At 41.1% G+C, this 19,638-nt stretch overlaps 1 protein-coding gene across 1 annotated transcript in view; it reads right to left on the bottom strand.

Moving 5' to 3' along the window:
• Positions 1-357: 357 nt before the first annotated feature.
• PARP14 (poly(ADP-ribose) polymerase family member 14) overlaps positions 358-19,638 on the bottom strand; it is a 57,141-nt gene continuing 37,860 nt past the window's right edge. The window contains exons 11-17 of the mRNA XM_049877988.1: positions 14,619-14,681; positions 14,134-14,301; positions 10,369-10,575; positions 9,688-10,287; positions 8,170-8,303; positions 1,948-2,122; positions 358-1,607 (exon numbers count right to left, since the gene is read on the bottom strand). Coding sequence (XP_049733945.1) covers positions 1,318-1,607; positions 1,948-2,122; positions 8,170-8,303; positions 9,688-10,287; positions 10,369-10,575; positions 14,134-14,301; positions 14,619-14,681 — 1,637 coding nt within the window. The 3' untranslated portion in view covers positions 358-1,317. The remainder of the gene's footprint in view (positions 1,608-1,947; positions 2,123-8,169; positions 8,304-9,687; positions 10,288-10,368; positions 10,576-14,133; positions 14,302-14,618; positions 14,682-19,638) is intronic.

The following is a 19,638-nucleotide window of genomic DNA, read 5'->3' as shown; positions in this document are numbered from 1 at the left end:
CTGATATATACCTACTAGGATGTCAAAACCTGATGCACCCCCTAGCTGGAATGCAAGGGGCTCAGTCTTACTGGCTCAATTACCAAACCACTATCTTCATAGTCTGTTTAGTAATCCCTTGCAGGATTGTTGTCCAGCCAATCATTTTGTGGGAGTCACAAGACCACAACTAGAAAAGTCATATAAAAGTGATTCACTGCATCACAGCACCTATTATACCACCTGGTACAATTGATGTGCTCAGTAAATGGTGTTTGAATCTGAAATTTACTTGGGGAAATTTTAAAAACAAAAACTTGCCTTTCCATTACCATTCAATAAATACTGAATTAGCAAGTTATTAATAGACGGCTTAACTCCTTTGGTTTATTTATCTACCACAAAAAAACCAAACCCACTGCCATCAAGTCAATTCCAACTCGTAGGGTTTCCAAGGCTGTAAATCTTTATGAAAGCAGGCTGCCACAGACACAATTCACCTGGACCACGTGCCAAATCACTGCCCCTAGAGCTGTGAGGGCACAAGCTGCCCGTGAGCCCAGGGCCCTGACGGGCTGTCCTGCAAGTCAAGGATGATGGTGAATAAATAGTTTCTACTTTGGGTGGGAATTTGGGCTTTTCCAATCTTAACTGGTTCATCAAACATTTACGGAGCATCTCTTATACATCAGGAGCCCCAGGGGCACAGTGGTTAAGAATCTGGCTGCTAACCAAAAGGTCAGCAGTTCGAAGCCACCAGCTGCTCCTTGAGAACCATATGGAGCAGGTCTTCTCTGTCCTATAGGGTTGCTGTGAGTTGAAATCAACTCGACAGCAATGGGTTTGGTTTGGTTTTTCATGTACATCAGGCACAGTCCTCAGCTCAGGGATAAAAACATGAAGAAGACAGCATTCCTCCCACAGGGAAAAAAGTAGCCCTCAGCCACTTGGTAATGCTGTCCTCCCCACAGCAATATGGCCCCCTGACGTGATACTGGCTGTCTGCTCAGTGGCAGCTGTGCCTTCTGCCTTTGTGATGAACCTTATTTTCTCCCTCCTCAAGATACAAACCTGTTCTTATACAGTTTTGATGTCCACACATGTGATCACAGAATTATGACCAAGTTATCTGATTTAAATTCTCAAATTTATTTGCTCTCAAGATAGGTTCATTTCAGATTATGAAAGGGAAGCTGAAAAAGTTTAATTTCAATGACAAAGAAGAATCCTTTGAGCTTAGGAAAATACAGTTTAAAAAAAAAAATAGTAATGCTAAAACTTGTTTTACAACTAGGCATATACAGATCAGTAATGTCTTTTGGGAAGGAAACCAAAATGTTATCTTACAAAAGTAATGAGGTACTCTGGGTAAGCCTGGTAGTCATAAAAAACCACAAATAATTTTGGACTTTGTACATTATCTGTGACAGTGTCATAAAGGTCAGTAGGATCTTGGGGATTCTTTGAAGGAGGCACAATTAATGAGTGATTTCCTACTGTGTAGATCCCAGTGAGAACGCGCACATAATACATGTGTTTTTCCCCCACACTGTCTGGTCTGGAGTACGTGTCGCTGGCAGAATAACTGGCATTGACAGCAAAATAGGTCCCCTTTCCATATGCCACAGCTGTGAAGAGAAAAAGCATTTTGTAAGAATTTCAAATTGCTGTAAAATTTGACATGTTGGCCCAATATGTCAAATAATATTAATGTTCAGTTTTTCCCTCTAAAGCCTCTTTTTTCCTAACAATATATATATTTTTTAATTTGTAAAAATCAGTTCGTCTACCCAGAAGGCCGGTCAGTCCCCTTTGGGATGAGACAGCACATCCTACCCTGAAGTTTTGGCTGCAACGTGTCACTGCCCCCCCCATGAGGGAACATAATGCAGCCGACACTGTCATGAGCCAGCCTGGGTTCTCGTGGCTGACCCTCATTGGGAGCAGCTAGATTGCTCACTTCCTTACCATTCTTGCCAGCATAACTGCGGTTAAAGCCATTTTGGTTGACATGTGGCACTGAGTCTGCATCTGTCCCATGGAAGAGGAGCTTCTCGTTATTTATCTGACTATTCTTGGCATCCATGGTTTTCTTCTTTGCCTGGTAGCAGTTCCAGAGATCTGGATTCTGGACCCTTTCAATCTATAAATTACAAAAAGAAAAAAAAAATCTGCCAATGACAGGAGTACTTGTCTAAATACAGCAAATGAAAAGGACCACTGTTGTTCTTGTGTGCTGTCTAGTCGATTCCGACTCATAGCAACCCTATAGGACAGAGTAGAACTGCCCCCATAGGGTTCCCAAGGAGCGGCTGGTGGATTCACACTGCCGACCTTTTGGTTAGCAGCCTGAGCTCTTAACCACTTTGCCACAATGAAAAGGACCACGATTTATCATAAGTAAAAGGTACAATGAAGAGCAAATTCAATGCCAAATAGCAGCTTTCTGTATTCAGGAATATTTTTAGTTCCAGTGTTTTCTAAAAACGGGCCTTAGGAAGAATGTTAGTTTAATTTTTAACTTTTTTGAATGTACCACATGAAAGCAAACAATGTTTAGGATCTTAAATACTTATTATAATGCAAGTTATAAAACAAGTACAAAGTATGTTACCTTTCATGTAATAAAGAAACACAAAAGGATAAATCAGAAATTAGTTAAATCGATTACCTACGTGGGACAGTTAGGACTGGGGTAGAAAGGGCAGGTATAAAAGAAAGGTTTCCCTAAAGACACCTTGGTACATACTTTTGATTCTCTAACCATGTAAGTGTTTTACATATTCTGAATTTAATATTAAATGAAAAATTAGAAAAGGAAATCCTAAATCTGAATAAAGCAAAACCACTTGATAACCAAAGAAAATAATGATTTGATGAGATAATGGCCAAAATATTTTAAATTTGAAGAAAACTATAAACCTGCAGATCCATGAGGTTCAGGGAACTCAAAACACAAGAAACAAGGAACGTTCACCACACCACATCACAATCAAATTGCTTAAAACCAGTGGTAAAGAGAAAATCCTGAAAGTATGCAGAAAACAAGGGCATGTTACACATAGAGGCGCAAGATAAGAATGACAGCAGGCTCCCGGTTGGAAACAATGGAAACCATAAGACAGTGGAATAACGTCTTTAAAGTACAAAAAAAATGCTATCCTAGCATTCTATACACAGTGAAAATATCTTTCAAAAGTGAAGGTGAGATAGACTTTTCCAGACATAAGAACTGAAATAATTCAGCAGCAGCATACCCGCGTTTTAAGAAAATGTGAAAGGAAGTCCTTCAGGCAGGAAGACCATGACACCAGATGCAGCACCAGAAATGGCAACTATGTAGATAAACATACATCTTTTTCTAATCACTTAAATCTCTTTAGAAGATAAACATCATAACAATGTAGAGCTTATAACACGTAAAAGTATTATGTATCACAACAATAGCACAAAGGCTAGGTGGGGAGAAATGAAAATACACTGTATAAGAGTCTTATATGTAAAGTGGTATAGTATCACTTGGAGGTAGTCTGTGCCAAGTTAAAGGTGTACACTATAAACCCTAAAGCAACCACGAAAACAACACAACAGAGGGTGACAGTAAGCCGACAAAGTGGATAAAATTAAAATCATAAAGCAGGATTCTTCTCTCAGTTTTCCTCTTTCATGCTTCAAATTCATTTTTCTTAAGCCTGCTAGCTCCTTTAACACTTGCCTATCTGCATTCCTGTTCCCACAATGTTAAGTTCTCTTTTCTGCCACTCTCTCTGCCCTGGTGGACATAAGCTTTCTTTAAAAGTCCTTTTTTCTATCATTTTACTGGTGTTTTCAGAAGGAGTAAAAGTGTTCAATATGCTATCTTTACCTAGAAGTATCAACATAGCCTTTTTGAACTACAAATTATGGCAATAGAACACAACCCCCATTCTTTGCTGACCAATTTTTATTAAAACTTAAGCAAAATCCAGTGAAAGTTATGGGACACCGAATGTAGTATGTCCAGGAGCTCAAGTGGTGCCAGCAGCTAATTGCTTGGCTGTTAAATGAAAGGTTGGGGGTTGGAACCCACCCAGCGGCTCTGCAGGTGGAAGACCTGGTGACCTGCTTCCAGATTACAGCCTAGAAAATAATTCTGCTTTGTCGCATGGGGTTGCTGTGAGTTGAAATTGACTCAACGGCACCTAACAACAACAACATATAGTGTGTTGCCTTTCATGTAAGAAAGAAATACAGAAAGGATCAAACAGAAATAGCTGATTACCTATACGGGATGGTGGAAATGGGGTGAAGAGAATAGCAAGATTTCTCTAAAGATAACCTTTATATATAGTTTAACTCTTTAATAATGTAAGTGCTTTACGAATTCTGAAATGAATACTGAATCAACAATTAAAAAAGCAATTCCTAAATTTGAATAAAATAAACCCACTTAATAATCACAAAAATAATTATTTCAAGTAATTTTTTAACACAGTAATCTGACTCTCTATTCCTACTGGGCTAAATTCTAAGGTCAAAAAAACACTGCCAATAAATCCTAAACTTTACTTGGTACATTTACTATTAGCAGCAGGCTTCTGGTTTTTTGTTTTTTTTTTTTCTGGTTATGGTTGACTAGCTTATATCAGACCAACCCTCTTGCAAACAGCTACTCAAAGCTAGAAAAGAAAAAATTCCGTTTGAAGGCACTAAAAAAAATACCAAGGCAGCAAGGATTCTTTCCCAGAGAGAAGGGAAAGGAAGTGCAGAGAGAAATAATAAACTCACAAGACAATGGAATAACTACTTCCAAGTGCTTAAAGAAAACAACTGCCAACCTAGAATTCCAAGCCCAGTGACAGTATCCTTCAGAGAAAGAAGATGAAATAAAGACATTTCCAGACAAACAAAAACTAAAAGAGTTCATCACTACCAGGTCTGCCCTAGAAGAAAAAAGCCAAAAGGAAGATGATCCCAGATGGAAGCATGGAAATACAAAAGATGTGAAGCACAGTGAGAAAGGGTAAATCTAAATGTACTGACTATATAAGAAATTACAGTGTTTTATAGGGTTTCATAGAGACATAGAATTAAAATACATGTAGCAGTAGCACAAAAGGCAAGAGGGAGATTAAAGGACCTAAAGTGTTCAAAGGTTACTGCATTGTCTGAGAAACGATAAATGTACTAATTAACATTAGTGTTTAGTAAGTTAAGGATGCCTGTTGTAAACTCCAGAGTAACCAATGAAAGAATTGTAATAGAATGTATAACCAAGTACCTAGCAGAGGTGAACATGGAATAATAAAAATACTTAATCCAAAAGAAGGACGGGAACAAATGGATGTGATACATTGAAAACGAAAAGTAACATGGTATAATGAAACCCAAACATATCAATAAATACATGATGCAGACAGACAAAGTACACCAATTAAAAGATAGATTACCTTTTCATTTATTCAGGCTGAATGAAGAAAAACAGAACTCAACTATATGCTACTACCAAGAGATACATCTGAAGTACAGGTTATAGAAAGGTTAAAAGAAAAGGGGTAGGAAAAGATACAACATGCTAACAATAGCCAAGAGAGAGCTGGCATAGCAATTCTAACATGGTTAATAATAATGTCGGCATTATATTTTTGAAACAATTTTATGTAGGTTAAAACAAATATATATTGTTATTGGGAACCAAAATTTCTATTGTACAGGAAAAGAAACAAGTATAAAATATTAAGAAAAATCTGTAATATTAAATTTTAATTTAAAACATCAGTGTGAACTCATGATTTTCTTAGCTCTGTTCATGAAAGGGCCTGGAAGTAATGACACCTCATGAGCAGTGAGGACACCCAGCACACACATCTTGGTTTATCATGACCATTCTCCACTAAAAGGAATCAGGGTTTATTAGAGAAATGCCTGATTTCAGGCCTGGGAGAGGGAAAGTAAAAGGTGAGTCTGAAATATTTTGTGCCAGGAAGTAAAGAAGTGTTCAAAAACTAAAGGAATCATCAAAAAGTTATGGGACTGGTACTGATAAAACAACAGATAAATAGACCAATGGAACAGAATTGAGAATCCAGACATAAATCCATCCACGTATGAGCAGCTGATATTTGACAAACGCCAAAAATCCATCAATTGGGGAAAACACAGTCTCTTTAACAAATGGTGCTGGCATAACTGGATATCCATCTGCAAAAAAATAAAACAAGACCCATACCTCACACCATGCACAAAAACTAACCCAAAATGGATCAAAGACCTAAATATAAAATCTAAAACAATAAAGACCATAGAAGAAAAAATAGAGACAGTGCTAGGAGCCCTAATACATGGCATAAACAGTATACGAAACATTACTAGCCATGTACAAACACAAGAAGAGAAACTAGATAACTGGGAGCTCCTAAAAATCAAACACCTATGCTCATCCAAATACTTTACCAGAAGAGTAAAAAGATTACCTACAGACTGGGAAAAAGTTTTTAGCTATGACATTTCCCATCAGCATCTGATCTCTGAAATCTACATGATACTGCAAAAACTCAACTGCAAAAAGACAAATAACCCAATTAAAAAGAGTAAAGGATATGAACAGGCACTTCACCAAAGAAGACATTCAGGCGGCTAAGAGACATATGAGGAAATGCTCACAATCATTAACCACTGGAGAAATGCAAATCAAAACTACAATGAGATTCCATCTCACTCCACCAGGGCTGGCATTAATCCAAAAAACACAAAATAATATATGTTGGAGAGGTTGTGGAGAGACTGGGACACTTATACACAGCTGGTGGGAATGTAAAATGGCACAACCACTTTGGAAATCAATTTGATGCTTCCTTAAAAAGCTAGAAATAGAACTACCATACGATCCAGCAATTCCACTCGTTGGAATATATCCTAGAGAAATAAGAGCGTTTACACGAACAGATACATACACACCCATGTTCACTGCAGCACTGTTTACAATAGCAAAAAGATGGAAGCAACCAAGGGGCCCATCAAGAGATGAATGGACAAATAAATTATGGTATATTCACATAATGGAATACTATGCAACGATTAAGAACAATGATGAATCGGGGAAATGTAGCATGGAGGAATCTGGAAGGCATTACACTGAGTGAAACTACTCTGTTGCAAAATGACAAATATTGTATGAGACCACTATTATAAGAACTCTAGAAAAAGTGTAAACATAGAAAAAATATTCTTTGATGGTTACGAGGGTTGGGAGGGAGGGAGTGGGATGTTCCCTAGACAAGAATTATTTTAGGTGAAGGGAAGGACGACACACAATACAGGGGAAGTCAGCACAACCAGACTAAACCAAAAGCAAAGAAGTTTCCTGAATACAACAAAATGCTTTGAAGTCCACAGTAGCAGGGATGGGAGTCTGGGGACCATGGTTTCAGGGAACATCTAGGTCAACTGGCATAATAAAATCTGTTAAGAAAACATTCTGCATCCCACTTTGGTGAATGCTGTCTGGGGTCTTAAACGCTAGCAAGCGGCCTTCTAAGATGCATCAACTGGTCTCAACCCACCTGGAGCAAAGGAGAATGAAGAACACCAAAGAATAAGGTAATTATGAGCCCAAGAGACAGAAAGGGCCACATAAATCAGAGACTATATCAGCTTGAAACCAGAAGAACTAGATGGTGCCTAGCTACAACCAATTACTGCCCTGACAGGGAACACAACAGAGAACCCCTGAGGGAGCAGGAGAGCAGTGGGATGCAGACCTCAAATTCCCATAAAAAGACCAGACTTAACGGTCTGACTGAGACTAGAAGGACCCCGGAGGTCATGGTCCCCAGACCTTCTGTTGGCCCAAGACAGGAACCATTCCCAAAGCCAACTCTTCAGACAGGGATTGGACTGGTCTATAAAATAGAAAATGATACTGGTGAAGGGGGAGCTTCTTGGCTCAAGTAGACACATGAGACTATGTGGGCCGCTCCTGCCTGGAGGGGAGAAGAGAAAGCAGAGGGGCACCAAAGCTGGCTGAACGGACACGGGGAATACAGAGTGGAGAAAAGGAGTGTGCTGTCACATTAGAAGGAGAGCAACTAGGAGTACATAGCAAGGTGTATATAAGTTTTTCTATGAGATACTGACTTGATTTGTAAACTTTCACTTAAAGCACAACAAAAATTAAAAAAGAAAAAAACTCCATTTCAGCAGAAGACTTACCTTCACTATTTTGAAGTTTGAGCAGGTCTGATGGAACTCTCTTGCCACAGTGTCGTATTCTGCATGACTAGGCTGTAGCTCCACCAAACGGGATGTCTGCTGCTTCATATCACTCCAGTTCGTGGGGATCTCAACTGCAAAGCATACATATTTCACGTTCCTGGGATGCCTTGAAAAACTGAATATCATATGTGTCCTTGCTTCACAATCTCCTCATTCTACTTCTGGAAGAGCTTCTCTAGGAGAATGTTCTCCAAAATGTGGACCGCAGACAATCAACATCAGAACCAAAAAAAAAACGAGCCCCACAGATCTACTCAATCTCTGGAGGGTAGAGCCTGGGTATCTGTATCTTAATAAGTTTTGATGATGCTAAGATCGGAGAACTGCCAGGGTAATATAACTCTGCTGCATATTCTGTTCAGTCTCTAATTATCATAATAATATAACGAATTATTTCCCTACAATGTTTTAAATGATAGTCACTATTGTTTTGTTTGGAAACCCTGGTGGCGTAGTGGTTAAGTGCTATGGCTGCTAACCAAAGGGTCAGCAGTCTGAAGCCTCCCTCCAGGCGCTCCTTGGAAACTCTGGGGCAGTTCTACTCTGTCCTATAGGGTCGCTATGAGTCGGAATCGACCCGACGGCACCAGGTTTGGTTTGGTTTTGGTTATCGTTTTGTTGACAATTACATGGGGTTTTGCTAGAACTCACCACCACCACCACCACCACAATTTACCCATTTACTATTCTTCACAGTGTCCTTAAGGGTTGGGTGACTGATAGGTTGTGGTGGCAGCTCTGTGTACTCTGCTAAGCAGGACACTAGATTTGTCATTTCCCCAGGACAGCTCAGAGTCTCAGGGATTAGTTCCCACTGAAATCACAAGAGGTGCATATAGTGTACTGGAAGTCAATTTACGAATTTTCAGTGGGGTTTCAAGGCAAGACTGGCTATCTACATAAGACAGGCATTCCTGTCCCGGAGCACAGAGCCAGTCAGAGAATCCAAAGGCTGCCTCCTGATGTGTGTGTCATGGAACCTTATGCTCAGGAAAGAGGTGACTTCTGGGAGAAGCTGCCACAGGCCCCTGATCTTCCTGGGTCATCAGTCACAGACACAGAAAGTGCCCACTGCCTGACCAGCCTGTCCTCTCCATTTCCTGCCCTTTTGTTTTAGAAGACAATGGGCCACTATTCTTTAAGCCCATGGCTTTCCCTCCCCTGACTGAAGCAGATAGTACCTCCCAGCAGAACTGACTCTGGGAAGCTTGTACAGCCAGAGAGATGGGAACAGACGCAAGGTTTGGCTATCGTTACCACTGAGATGGTCATCCTCAGGTTGCTGGACATGTCCAAGCCATAACACAAGTTCCTTCAGCTCACTGACCAAGTTTTTAAATTTATTCTGTAAGGCTTATTTGAATTTTATTTACTCGAGTAAAATTTTGATGTAGGTATAAAAAAGTCAAAAGTAGATGTAAAATAATGGATGACAAGCATGGAAGTTTAACTCACCTTCAGATTTCACGAGACGCTGAATAGGTAAACTGTATCCCCCTCCACCTGTAGCAGTCATTGAGAGCAAGTCCACTTCGTAGTTCCGGTTATGGATTTTGACATCGACTGTCTTTCGCTTTGCTCTCCTTGCATCCTCTAATTGCAGGTTGGTCATTTTGTCAAAAGGATAAAAGCTGTTCCCGTTAGTATATTGCCATTCTATAAATTCACTGATACAATCAGCCCGAGATTCCTGTTCTGTGTACGCTCTAACTCTCTTGATCATTTCCTCAATTGTACTTGCAGCTGTCACCACATCTCTGCAAATTCCTGAAACTTGAATTGAAGGTTTCTTAAGATCCAGGGAAATTTTAATATTGAAGCTCTTCTGCAGCTCATTTAATTCCTGATATTCCTTTTCATCAAAGTTTCGGATACACTTATCTTCACTGGTGTGAGTAAACTGTTCCTTTTCAATCAGATCCTGTATCCAGGAGATAGCACCTCTCACATTTTTTTCATTTTCACCACACACCTGAAAAATTGCTGATTCCGTTTTCTTTTCCAAAACCAAAGCAGCCTGTTTTTTGGGAGTCTGCCGTGAGAAACCCAAAAACGCTAAAAAAAAGAAAAAGATGAGGAATTTTGCATGTGACATCATTGTTAGGGACATGGATTTCACAGAAATGAACAACTTACATGCAACTTTAGACATCATCGATGGCTGGGGAGGAGCCTGGGACCCTTCTCTGTTCTTCATGTTGGCATAAAACACATCCAGTACTTGGGGCAGAAGGATAACAACTTTAACTCTTTTCACAGAGTGGACTGATCCTTTCTGAACACTGTCTTCAATGGCATCCATTATGGCTTTGGCAACCTTATCTGGGTCTTGCTTGGCATTCCCTAGAAAAATAATAAAAATGACTCAAAACAAAAGACCCAGCTAGAAGAAGCTGAGGGATAAATGAGGGATTCAAATTCTCCCAGTATAAATGCCCACTCGCCAACTCTCTCATCACCGTCAAATTTTCTAGCAGTACCTCAGCAAACGCTTTTCGAGTCTTGGAGGTAATGGGGAGTTTTTGGTCCGGGGTGTCAGGAAGCCAACAGCCCAGCAATGAGCAAGGGACCTGAAAGCCTGAACAGCTGGTGTCTGACATTCCTATCTGCTCAATTCAGCTGATCCCAGCTCACTGTGTTCCTCCTTCCTATGACAGGACACAGTCAACCTTTCTTCTTAGCTTACTAGTGTCCTCAAAAGACCCACAGAAAGCAGACGTTAACGGATGTTGAAACAGCATGCTGTTTAAAAAGAAAAACAGTATATTTTGTCTCAGTCGTCATTTGATTTTAGGTATATATCCTTATTCTCCCAGATGTCTTTGGGGGCCTGATTTAAACTAAACTAATTTTGTAAGAGACTAGAAGCTCTAAGTTATTAGTTACAAGCTATAACTATTTGCACACAGGTTATCCAAGAGCCTCTGGAAAGTCTTTCCTCCCACATCCAGTGAGATTTCAGCTGTCAAGGTTGCCACCCTGAGCAGGTCCTTTCCTATAGTCAGCATGCTGTATATCCTCTTTGTCAACCTATGTAAGCCACTACCTAGGTAAACCAGTTCCCAGCAACGGAGACAGTCCCATACGAACGGCAGCTGGCTAAGTCACCTATTTGTGGACAATGTAAAAATCTGAGAAAGGTGGTGAGATAGGTTAAGGGCCTACTTGGATTACTCTTGTTGAGAGTACCCACCATTATTGCAGAAAATAAGAGTCGATCCCTTTGACTTGGCTATGTAGACAATTGTGAGAAGTGCCCAGATAAAACTAACCAAGAGGGTTTGTTCTACTTTTTTTGATTATATGATCAAGGAAAGAAGAAAATTCTCCTTTACAAAGCTGTGTGTTAGGGAGGTAGTTATGTTGATGAGGCAGGACTCAATCTACAGGATTAGGTTGTATCTTGAGCCAATCTTTTGAGATATAAAAGACAGAAGGGAGCAGAGAAGAGCGGGACCTCATACCATCAAGAAAGAAGCACCAGGAGGCAGAGTACGTCTTTTGGACCCAGGGTCCCTGAGCTGAGAAACTCCTAGGGCAGGGGAAAATTGATGACAAGGTCCTTCCCCGAGAGCCAACAGAGAGAAAGCCTTCTCCTGGAGCTGCTGCTCTGAATTCGAACTTCTAGCCTCCTAAACTGTGAGAGAATAAACTTCTGTTTGTTCAAGCCATCCACCTGTGGTATTTCTGTTATAGCAGCACTAGATAACTAAGACACCGTGGTTATCCCAGGTATATGGGATTTAAATGGAAGTTTTCAAATACATTCATTCACTCTCAATAAACATTTACTATATCCCGTCACAAGGCAGATGATCAGCTCGGCACTTAAGGTAGAGAGGATAGATGGGGATGAAGAGGTATTCAACAGAAGTATGGAGAACTGAGGGATAGGCTTTGCCAGAAAGAAGTGTGTAACAGGGGCATGCTGTGTTCAGCCTGGCATGTTCAGGGGAACAACCCTGTTTCTGCGAAAGATGATCCCGGAGGGTGTGGAGGAGGCGCTGCAGCAGGCAGCATAGGTCTGGTTAAGAGGCTACAACAAAAATTTTGGCAAAAGATGAGCTGAACAAAGAGGAGGCCACAATGAAGACTAGGGTGTAAAGATTCAGGAGACATTTAGGAAGTAAAGTCAGCAGGACCTAATGACCAATTGGGTTTATCTTTGACGCTGCTGTCCCCCTTCTTTGACTACCCACACACCTTTACCCTATCATGAGTCACACTGTACTGCAGTTGTTTGTTTACATGTCTGTCTCTCACACTAAATTAGGTGCTCCTGCAGACTGGACCATTTTCTTAGCCATCTCCAGAGCCTAAGCATCGTGCCTGGCTCATGGCAAGCACTTAGTAACTAGTTAATCAAATTAATTAATAAGCTAATGAACACAGGAATGATAAAGAGGGTAGACTCAAGAACTCTAGATGGAAAGTGATGCTTTCAATATGATTGGGCATATAAGAGAAAGGCCAGGCTTTCAGGGAGAAGATGATGAATTGGAGTTTGCACTGAGCTTGAGTTCCGTGGAGTATTGTTGCCCACGCATTCTCTCCTATGCAGGTGTCTTTGAAGAACAGGAAGGGGGCCTCCCTTACTGCCAGAGGCCATCTTGATCTCAGTTCCAGTTCAACTCAAACACCACTAAGGGAGACAACTCCTCATCCATTAGTCTAAGAACCATCTTGGATGGTGAGATAGAGATGGGTAAAGAAGACAAGCAAGGAGAAACTGCTAACCCTGATTTATTCATTGGTGGGTGTGAAATAAAGAAAGAAGGAAAGAAAGGAAGGCAGACAGACAGATAAAATGTTGGTTAACTGCTAGGAATGATACCCCAAGGGGAATGAAAACATACAGGGATCAGAAATTATGCTTTCAGAGTGGTCCATGTAGGAGCATTGCAAGGAATAATCGAGAATTAGAGAAAGCAACAGATGGGTCAGAAGATTAGAAGAAGGTCCTGAAGGTGACAAGGATGGTTACGTTTATTAAGGCTAAACTTTTGGAGTGCCTAGAATGCCAGTCTGAGAAACTTAAGATTTCCGAGCAATGGAACGACAGATCCTACGCTGAGTGCTCTCTCACCGGGAGCAATCAGCTCCATTCCACTTCAAGCCTGAGAGTGTGTGCCACCCCTGACCAGCTCTCTTACAGTTCATAAGAGAGACCAAGCAGGAAATCCTAATCAATGCACAGAGATTCCAATTCCTGGGAAAATGGCTCAAAGAGCCTCCCCATACTAACGATAAACCCAAAACACCATCCTTATATATGAAGAATCCCACAATCATTATATAGTTTGATGAAAATAATAAACTCAGAGAAGGCAAGTGAGCTAAAAAGAAGGGGGAAAGTTGAGTTCCTGATCCAGTAGGTTCTGGTGAGTGAGAAGGCTCCACGCCCACGGTCAACTGACCCAGCAGACTGTTGAGGAGAAGGAATAGGGCTGGAAGTGCTCGTCTACATCTCGCCACAGAGGGGTGGAAGGTGACAGACGTACTGGGAGTGAACAGTTCTCCAGGGAGAGAAGACAGAGGAGGAAGTTAAGGACTGAACAATGGAAGATAAGTAGGGAAGTGAAAAAAAGAGAAGAGACAGACTAAAGAGAGGCACAGCCTTTCCCTCTTTTGTCTTCCCCTCCTTCCCCTCCCCTCTCTTCCCTTCTTTCTGTCTCAAAATTCCAACACTGTCTCAAAATTCCAACACTGTCTCGAGTTTTCTTTTTTTTTTTCCTCTCTTCTTAAACCACCCACAGGCTTTGCTCATTCTTCCAAGGGCTGCCTTGGGGTGAGGAAGCTGCTCTCACTGAGACTGGGCATTAGCTCCATTAAGGTTCAGCACCAAATCTAAGGGGAAGTGAATGCCTGGGGATTGAACCTTGACAGCCAGAGGCTACAAACCTGTCCCAATGGCGGGAAGGCAAATGGATGCATAATTCCGTTTTTCACACTCTTGCAAAAGAAAAGACATAGATTTCTTGACATCATGTCCTCCAACGACGTGAATTATATTCTTGCACCTCAGTAATCCACCTTCTGTAATTATGTAATCATTTTTGCCCTGTTGAGCTGGGAAACAGAAGTAGCAAAATTAGACACTGAACCCATTCTTTGTTCAGAAAGGAAGGTGTCTACTTTGGCTAACAAAACATTTTATATGAATAAGAGACTCTGGAAATACTATCTTTAATGGATTTTTTTTTTAATTTCTTTTTCAGAAACGGTAAGATTACTTATTACTTCTACTTCTCTATGATTGGAATTCGTTAGTAAACCGTATGGTTTTAAGGACTGCCTTGGTGTTGTCTCCCCAGTCCCAAGACACTTCCCAGCCTCCCTGCAACCCCCCATGTTCAGTCTTCCACAAAAACAGCACTGTGCCTTACCCTGAAGAGAACACTGCTGTTCGACATCTCGTCCAGCACCTTGTAAAATTGCTCTGGAGACCCCTACGTGAGAAAATCAAGGTTATAACAAACATGAGTCAAAAACCCCAATGTGCATTTGGATTAGAACCATTGCCTTGTTATCTAAATGCTTTCAGCATCATCAAAGAATCTTGTAACCTGACAACCAAGCAGAGAAAACAGTCCTGCAGGAAGCTGGTGCAAAGCTCCGTAGCCTTGGGCTCCAGATTTCAGCTTCTGTACAGTGGACCCATCCATCCTCGAGAAATGCAGTTCTAAGGAGCAACATGGCTGGTAGGCTTGATGGCAAGAGTGCCTTGCTGATACGGCAGCAGCTGTGGCCCTGTGGCTAATAGCTTATCGTCTGTAATGGCCACTAGCTGGTTCTCCTAATCTTGGGCTGATACAGACAGAAGTAGGCACGGCAGAAAGCAAGTATGGAGAGCAAGGTGGACCCTACCCTAAATTCTCCACAGAAGAAGGTACTCCAAGTGTGTCTTCTTTCTAAAGGAATAAAACTATTCCTTCTCACGACTTTCTTTTTAAGCTAAAAAATGCAAACAATATTTTAATATACCTATTTTTTTTATTATAAATGGGAGGAAATTAAAAAATACTGTAGCAACTACATTTCTAGTTTTGCCACTAGTGAACTCCTTAAACTATGTAAACTAAGGAAATCCATGTTATTTTCATAATTTATGTACAAAGCAGAATTTTATTTAGTGTTATTTCCCCAAATCTACGAAAAAGGGATAAAAATATTTCTGCAATACTTGTTCAATACAGAAAGCTTTGTACATCATTTCACAAATAAACCATTTAAAATTTTTTTTTTATTTCAGAAAGTCTGACAGCAGTAATTTTTCATCTACAGATTTTATGGCATTGTCATGGTTTATTTTATCTGTCCACAAATGTCCACTGAAAACCCAGAAAACTGGTACTGGGCGGGAGGACTGGTGAAATGTGGCGACGGGGAAGACAAAAGTCCTTGCCTATAATGCTCAGGGCTTCTTGAAGTTGGGCATTTAGTAGCGTACTTTCAAGTCACTGAGGCTAAAATGTTGGTGTTATCTTTGACACCCAGCCTCTCTTTTTCTCCAAAATGCAGTCAGTTATAAAAAAAAAAAAAGAGTTATGGCTGCTAACCAAAAGGTCGGCAGTTCAAATCCACCAGTCGCTCCTTGGAAACCCTATGGGGCTGTTCTACTCTGTCCTATAGGGACAGTCGGAATTGACTGGATGGCAACAGGTTTGGTTTTTTTTTTTTTTTTTGGACTCTTTTTTTATGTTGCCGTCTTAAAACTGTCCCTTTCCCTGCCCACGGTGACCACCTAGTTCTGCCTGCTTCCCGTCTGCGCTGCCTCTTCTTCCTACCCTTCCTGTAAGTCCTGCCAGCTGCCATCAGAGGGAGCGCGTTTATTTGTCAACCCCTTGCTTTCTGTGCCTAAAAATCCCGAACTCCCTAAACCAAACCCGTTGCTGTGGAATCGATTCCAACTCACAGCGACCCTATCTAACCTCCAAGCTGAATTTCTAACACTGCCCTTCACTGTTTCCTTCAGACTCTGTCTGCTCTATCCATTTAATCCTCGTTCCCTGCGTGTTCATCAGTGTTTCCCACCTGTCTGCCTCCTACCAAGGAGCCCTGCGAGTCTTTCAAGTTCTGCCTGATGGGCAGACCCCCAGTCCTCTCTGGCTCACATTCCCTCAGGTCCCCCTCATTCACCTGGTGCTTATACTGACTCACGTTTTTATCATTGTCTTTATATGATATGGAAACCCTGGTGGTGTAGTGGTTAAGTGCTACCTACGGCTGCTAACCAAAGGATCGGCAGTTCAAATCCACCAGGTGCTCCTTGGAAACTCTATGGGGCAGTTCTACTCTGTCCTATAGGGTGGCTATGAGTCGGAATCGACTCGATGGCACTGGGTTTGGTGTGGTTTTATACGATATGAGCTTCGCCAGCTTTTAACAACAACAGGGGAGAGACACTTTGAAATTAGGAGACCCAAAGAGTCCCCACAGCACCAGAAGCATGAGCTGCTTCCACAGAGAGGAATTTGGTGGCTGGCACACAGTGCTGGGAAGAAGACATCTCACATTATGTGCTTTTATGCATTTATTAACTGTGTTCCTATCCAAGTTTAAAATTAGAGAGAACGCATCAGTGAGAGAATCAGTAGACCCATTCAGTAGTTACAGTGCAAAATGCTGCTGAATAAACCAAAAAGGGGAGGGGGGACTGAAAAACTAAGCTCAGGAAAAATGAGAAAACAGTTAGAAGGAGTTTCTTTAATACTAAAGCTGAGGGTTTGGAGAATCCTAGCCCCTATGCTTTAAAGCAGATAGGTCAGACAGCCCAGCAGTAAAAATTTAGGCTGTTCTAGAACTAAATGAAGGAGCCCTGGTGGCACAGTGGTTAAGCGCTAGGCTGCTAATTTACCGAAATGTCAGTGGTTCGAACCCACCAGGAGAAAGATGTGGCAGTCTGTTTCTGTAAAGATTTACAGAGCCTTGGAAGGCACACAGGGCAGTCCTACTCTGTCCTACAGAGTCACTATAAGTTGGAACAGACTCCGCAGCAGTGGGTTTGGTGAGTTTTGGGTAGACTTAAAAGAAATATCAGACGTCAGCTGCACCTGCCCAAACTTTGATAGCAACCGAAGGGAAATGGTATGCGGCTTTTAGCCAATATCAGCTATTGCTATAAAAGCATTAGGGAAAAGGGTATTTTGATATATTCTTTTATACTTCTTAGTCATATGAAATCATTGGCTGCCTGGCAACCAATTTTTCTGTCAGTTTCCCAAAGACCTTGAAATTAATGAGATATCAAGCTATTATCTTCCAAATAGGGCAGCTAAAATTTGTCTGTTCATATCTTAGACGTCCTTCCTGCTCAGAGAAACATTCTGTTTTTTCTCACAGTAGTTTAATTGATCTTCAAAATTAGGTGAATAAAGAGGTTAAGCTGATTAAAAAAAAAAGTGCCCTTGGGTTTATCATCCGTGACCCAGGCAAAAGCAACACAGAAGGAGAGTGGATACTAACAATTTAGAAAGTAGTTAGAAAAATTAAATTGAGTTGATTTAAAAATAAGAGGCTTTAAGTGTGTGTATAAAAATAACAGCCTAAGGATTCAAAATTCAAAGGAAACCCAAGACAAAGCAATACTTCGGCACTGTAACAATTAATTAATATTTATTTTCTATAAATACGTGAGTAGGAAGAGACAGAGAAGGATTTCAAGGATATCTTATCATTAAAAAAAAAAAAATTGGGGGGGCATAGGAAGTTGCTTAACTATAACATAAAGGAAAAGAGATAAGAAAGTCCAAGCTGATTAAGCTTACATTAAAGTGAACTAAAGGAAGAACAGGAGTGGGGGACAGCAAGAGGCACAAGTGGTGGGAACTGCAGCCCGTTTAAAATACTGTAGGGTAGAGCACCAGCAGGCCAGGGAGAGATCTTGAAGACCCATCTTCAAGGGTCAGAGGTCACGACCCTTTATGATGAGTTGAAGCTGGAAAAAGGGTGCTGAGGTGTAACCTCAAGGGGAGCTGCCAGTAAGGGTCAGCTTGAGATGGTTCTTGATTTATTGGAAAAGAGAAACTTTGTAGGCAATTGGGGGGGCTTTAGGTGAAAGTTTACAGAGGAAATTTGTTTCTCATTAAACAATAAACAAATTGTTTTGTGACACTGGCTGCCAACCCTGCAAAGTGTCAACACTCTCCCCTTCTCCACGCCAGGTTCCCTGTTTCCTTTTGTACAGTGTTCCTGTCCCTTCCTGCCTTCTTGTCTTTGCTTTGGGGCTGGTGTACCCATTTAGTCTCGTATACATGATTGAACTACGAAGCACATTCCTCACGTGTGTTATTGTTTGCCCTATAGACCTGTCTAATCTTTGGCTGAAGGGTGAACGTAGAGAGTGATTTCAGTACTGAGTTAAAAGGGTGTCCACGGTCCACCCTCTCAAGGTTTCTGCAGTCTCTGTCAGACCAGCAAGTCTGGTCTATTTTGTGTGTGTGTGTGAATTTGAATTTTGTTCTACATTTTTCTCCTGCTCTGTCTGGGACCCTCTATTGTGATCAAAGAAGCTTTTCTTGTTGGTACTACTAAGAAGTTAGGTTAAAAGCCTGGGGCTGCTGGCACCTACCTTGACTTCATAGGGGAGATGCTATCTGAGAAAGAAGCCAACCTGGAAAAGTGAACCTGACAGATGGAGGGAGTGAAACTAAGTGCTAATGGTATCACTTGGGACATCTGGATACAGCCATGCCTGAAACTGACTACTCTTGAAGACAGGTCAATGAACCAATAGATGCCTTCTTCTTCAGCTAGATGAATTAGATTTCCATGACCTAAAGGTGAAAAAGCTGTGACCACTGCAAAGGGGATCACACTGAGAGCGAGCAGCAATATGGGGACCTGAGCTCCTGTTCTAAACCACCATGAAACACTGCTTCCCAAACATTTAAATACCTATTTCCATAGTTCATTAACTTTAATAAGTAAAATTTTTTCACACCTTTTCATCTCTGAAATCAGAATGTCTTACAACCATTGGAGGAGGTATCATAACTTAAGTGTTATTCTTTTTCTTAGTGGTATATAAAAAAAGATTGCGTCATAATTGATGTTGTCTTAGATTTAATGAAGTATGGTTTATGTTTAAGACACTGAGTTAGATATTCATAGGGGCCAAGATACGGTCCCTGTCCTCAGAGAGCATATGGCCCTACTGGAGTAAACCAAAAAACCAAACCCACTGCCATCACGTCAATTCCGACTCATAGTAACCCTACAGGACAAAGTAGAACTGCCCCATAGGGTTTCCAAGGAGCAGCTGGTAGATTCAAACTGCCAAGCTTTTGGTTAGCAGCTGAGCTCTTAACCACTACACCACCAGGCTCCAGCCCTACCGGAAAGGCACTTCATATACATAAAATATGAGGAGAATCACCTTACTGCACAGGTAACTCAGTTTTACCT

This window comes from Elephas maximus, chromosome 1 (assembly GCF_024166365.1).
Source record: "Elephas maximus indicus isolate mEleMax1 chromosome 1, mEleMax1 primary haplotype, whole genome shotgun sequence".
NCBI lineage: Eukaryota > Metazoa > Chordata > Mammalia > Proboscidea > Elephantidae > Elephas > Elephas maximus.
The sequence above is the reverse complement of the archived record's forward strand: the minus strand, read 5'-3'. Positions and strand labels throughout refer to the sequence as shown.